Source organism: Buceros rhinoceros, unplaced genomic scaffold, assembly GCF_000710305.1.
Source record: "Buceros rhinoceros silvestris isolate BGI_N320 unplaced genomic scaffold, ASM71030v1 scaffold2696, whole genome shotgun sequence".
NCBI lineage: Eukaryota > Metazoa > Chordata > Aves > Bucerotiformes > Bucerotidae > Buceros > Buceros rhinoceros.
In genome coordinates, this window is record NW_010417909.1 from 337 (window position 1) to 4,929 (window position 4,593).

At 40.3% G+C, this 4,593-nt stretch overlaps 1 protein-coding gene across 1 annotated transcript in view; it reads left to right on the forward strand.

The window, feature by feature from the left end:
• Positions 1 to 2,013: 2,013 nt before the first annotated feature.
• The window catches only part of LOC104495350 (ryanodine receptor 3-like), a 14,949-nt gene continuing 12,369 nt past the window's right edge, over positions 2,014 to 4,593 (forward strand). Inside the window, exons 1-3 of the mRNA XM_010138310.1 lie at positions 2,014 to 2,181; positions 3,247 to 3,444; positions 3,708 to 3,838. Coding sequence (XP_010136612.1) covers positions 2,014 to 2,181; positions 3,247 to 3,444; positions 3,708 to 3,838 — 497 coding nt within the window. The remainder of the gene's footprint in view (positions 2,182 to 3,246; positions 3,445 to 3,707; positions 3,839 to 4,593) is intronic.

A 4,593-nucleotide genomic window follows, 5' to 3' on the forward strand; every position in this document is an offset into this window, starting at 1 on the left:
TTTGCTTCATGTTTAAAATGTTTACTTCAGCCTCGTTCATCTCTCTCCTCTTACCTGCCAAAGTTAATGTTTTTAAGTGTGCCAGGGATGGTAAGCATATTATTTTCCTTGTTTAGAGCATTTCTGGTAATTAAAAAGGGCCAATTAAAATTAAACTCTTTTATGGTTTTTTTGGTACCGTATTTCCAAAGAACCTGTTAATGAGTGTTACTGAGTATGAAGACTGTAACTTCAAAATGAGCAGCTTCAGAAACTGTTGGGTTTTTTCTAGACAACGTTACAAGGTGCTGTACACCTTGAGTCCTGTGTCCAGTTTTGGGACCCTCACTCCAAGAAGGACATTGAGGTGCTGGAGCGTGTCCAGAGAAGGGCAGCAAAGCTGGTGCAGGGTCTAGAGAACAAGTCCTGTGAGGAAAAGCTGAGGGAACTGGGATTGTGTAGCCTGGAGAAGAGGAGACCCAGGGGAGACTTTATCACTCTACAACCACCTGAAAGGAGGTTGTAGCAAGGTGGAAGTCAGTTCTTCCAAGTAACAAGCAATAGGACAAGAGGAACTGGCCTCAAGTTGTGCCAGAGGAGGTTTAGACTGGCTTTTAGGAATTTTTTTCCTCAAAAGGGTTGTCAGGCATTGGAACGGGCTGCCCAGGGAAGTGGTGGAGTTACCCTCCGTGGAGGTGTTTAAAGCACGTGTAGATGTGGTGCTGAGGGACGTGATACAGTGGTGACCTGGCAGTGATGGGTTAAGGGTTGGACTTGATGATCTTCAAGGTCTCTTCCAACCAAAATGATCCTGTGATTCTGTGATCAAGCTGGTTAGTGTTTAGTTTGGTCAAATGACCCAATTAAAAATTTTGTTAAATCATAAAACTTCTGGGCTTTTTTCTTTGTTGACTGATTTTGCTCTCCTGATTTAGACACTAGTACATATTCACCAGTGCTTCGGTGAAGCAGTTTATAAATACCTAGGAATTCGCCCAAACCCTCCCATGCCACTCATTTGCTTGTCTTGGCCTTTCTCACCTCTTATCCCCCATAAGTATGATCTCTTTCTACCTCTGTTATTTTACTGGACTCATTTTCCCTGTTGTTCTCGTCTGCCATGCTCAGTTATCCTCTCAAGTGCTTCCACAGCACATTCGAATTGCCTTCCGCTGAAAAACCGGAGTTTAAATGGCTCACATTTGTGAGGCTGCAACAGGGACTTTTTCTGCTAGAAGACAAACACATTCTTAGACGCCTCTCACGTGATTCCTACTGCAGCAGTCGTGTGATAAGGCGAACCACATACTGCAGTTGTTATCCTCATGCCTAAAACCTTCAACCACCTCAATAGCTCAACATTCTTTTACACATATGCAAATTCAGCTTTTTTTTTTTCCAGTTTAGTAACTAAGTTCCCCTACTATTACATACAGTCTTGATACTTAATTTTCATTAAACTCAGCAGTTCAGTGGTGCGGGAGGAGTGGTTGTCGTCTTCTAGATACTTCGTAAGGTGCCGCCCTCTGCAGCAAACTTCCTTGTTATCACTCATTCATCTCTGTAACACCAGCAAATGCCTTGGCTGAAGCAGATGCCCCTGGTTACACTGTGGTTTAGTTACGATACTGTGTACCAAATCCCAGAAGCTTTGTTTCTGTTCTTCAGCCCCGGGCTCCAGAAAGTACACATGAACTCTTCGAATTTTTATGTTGCTTGCATTGGGTGTGTACGTACATCACTGGTTTTGGCAAACGTTAGCCCCTTCACACTTGGCGCAGAAACTTCTCCTGGTTTGGGGCTTTTTACCCTTTTGATCTCCCCTTAACAGCCCTGTTCTTGCCTATAATGTGAAAATAAGGTCATGGTTTTCACTCTGGATTTACAGTCTACCTCAAGTCTGGAGTCTTTTACTTACAGTAATTTCCCCCCAGTGTCAAAACTAACTTTTAAAGCCAAACCTTCTGAATTAGAATTTCTTCTAAATGAATGCATTTCCAATACAGAACCTCGGCTAGGTATTTTTCTTCTAGCATGGAAGATGGTGAGAAACAAGATAAAGCAAAGGAAGTACAATCTGAGCAGCTAGAAGAGGGGAAAATGAAGAAAAAGAAGAGAAGGCATGGACAAAAAATTGAGAAACCGGAGGCTGTTATGGCGAACTTCTTCAAAGCTCTGGAAATTTATCAGACAAAAATGCTTGTAAGTTATTCTTAAACTCTTTCAGCCATTGAGTTTTTATATCTGTGATATAGAACACTTGTTTGATATTGAGCGGGAAATGTCATTATAAAAGGAACATTGCCATGAGTTTTCAGATGACTGGCTGTTTTCAGTCTTTTGTGATTTTTATAGTATTTCGTAGGGTTAGGTAAATAAGGGTTTGTGTGTGTAATTTCTCCTGTCTTGGTCTTACAGGACAGATCAAGCTCTTACGAGGAACTCCCTATTTCCCATAATCTAACTTGTAGAATCTGTAATTCTATTTTCTGTAAGATTTTTTTCCTTGAAAACATCACATTAGGCACTCTCCGAAACCTTCTCAAGTAGCTTATTCCAGTATTACAGCCTTTCTTTTCCAGTGTTCCCCCTCACAAGTCTTCCTTAATATTCTATTCTAGTCTTCCCTGTTGCAATTTTAAGCCCGTTAGTTTTCATCCCTCTTACCGTGAAATGGGGGAACGGGCTGCCAAGAAATGCCGTTGCTCATCATAACTGGCGTATGAAGGCAACACAATTCTGTGTTTACTTGCTTAGAAACCTTGCTGCCTACTTTTCCTATCTTGATATTAGCTACAGGCTGCCACTAATTTACTTATTTATTTTTAAATTTCAGCACTACTTGGCAAGAAATTTTTATAACTTAAGGTTTCTTGCTCTATTTGTTGCATTTGCCATCAACTTTATTCTTCTATTTTACAAGGTAAGATTATGCATTGTTCTTTAAATGGTTTTTTTGATACTCCCAGAGGAATATTTAGTTTGAAGGCTTGTTTAATAAAGATGTTATTACAAGCCCTTCAAACATAAATTACAGCATTTAGATATGAAGTCGTTAAAACGGTATTTTAAATTTTGTAATTAAATTTGTGATATTAAACCTGTTCTGTTTTTATTTTACTTAGGCTGAATGAAAACAGATTTATTTCTTTTATTTATCCTTTCTAGTCAAGCTTCTGTTTCTAGGCATTTTTTAATTTGCCATTACAGTGAAGGAAAAACTTTTAAGTTTACTGTGTGTTTTCAACGTGCTTGAATTTCTCGCAGGTGACAGAAGAGCCACTTGATGAAGTAGAGGAAAACTCCAATCTCTGGAACTCCTTTGATGAAGAGGAAGAGGAGGAGGGCATGGTGTTCTTTGTTTTAGAAGAAAGTACAGGTTACATGGCACCCGCTCTCAGAGCTCTGGCAGTTATTCATACTATCATCTCCTTTGTCTGTGTGATTGGCTACTACTGCTTGAAGGCAAGTTCTGAATCTTACTACTCCTCTATTGTTTCTTTAAAAACATGTAATGTCATAGTCAGCAATAAAAACTTAGGCGAGAGGGTGTGAGGTTTGATTTCCAAGGTGGACACTCTTCTTCAGAGAGTGTCCAGGGGACAGAGGCTGCTTGCGGGGGGTGTTCGTGTAACGTTTGGTCTTACATCGTATTGTAAGAGAGTACTTCATGCTGTGGGTGCATACCAGGGTTTCTAAGAACATAACAAAGATGACCATTTTCACAGGTCCCTCTGGTTGTATTCAAGAGAGAAAAGGAAGTAGCGAGAAAGCTGGAATTTGATGGACTCTACATAACTGAACAGCCATCTGAGGATGACATTAAAGGACAGTGGGATCGCCTGGTTATAAATACTCCGTATGTAAAATGAAATGACTGCATGTAAATTGTTTATGCATACGATAGCTCATTACGCCGCTGATCTATAACCTTCCCTATCCACCCACTTCACCTAAAAGAAGGGCATTTTCCACCTTACACTGGATGCTACCGTAGATTCCAGTGTGAAATCCAGTATTATCTGTTTATTTGATAAATACTATCATCATCATCAGGATGTATATTCCACCTCTTTTTCATTTTTCTAGGGTTTGTGAGGACTGTGCATCTTACCTCAGGAGCACTCTCCAAGACATTTCACGTGTTAGTCACTACTGAGAAGGTTTTCAAAAGATAACTTCCATCCTTTTCAGAGACTGCATTTCACATTCATGCTGGGCAGCAATATTCGCCTGCCTTTCTTTCCCTCTTCTTGCTAACAAAATGTGTGTATGACAAGAGAAGCAAATCTGGTATAAAACAGCAATCGCAGAGTTTGAGTAGGTCTGACAGGAATTGCTGTCAGGTTGTATGCATTAGCAAATCCTCTAGTAGTCATACACTGATTCCAGGAGCGTTCTGCTGCTCTGTGAGTGAATGACACGAGTGTAGGCAAGAGAAAGAACAATATCAGTAAGCTGCAGCCGTTTGTGGGAGTGACACAGAGAAATATAGCAAGTAAGGTCTGTTTTGGAACAATGCTTCGTCTACGGGCTATTTTTCAGAATTTCCTCTTCCAAAACAAGTAGCGTCACATTTTGGTACTAATACACTTAGGCTTAGATTCCTGTCTT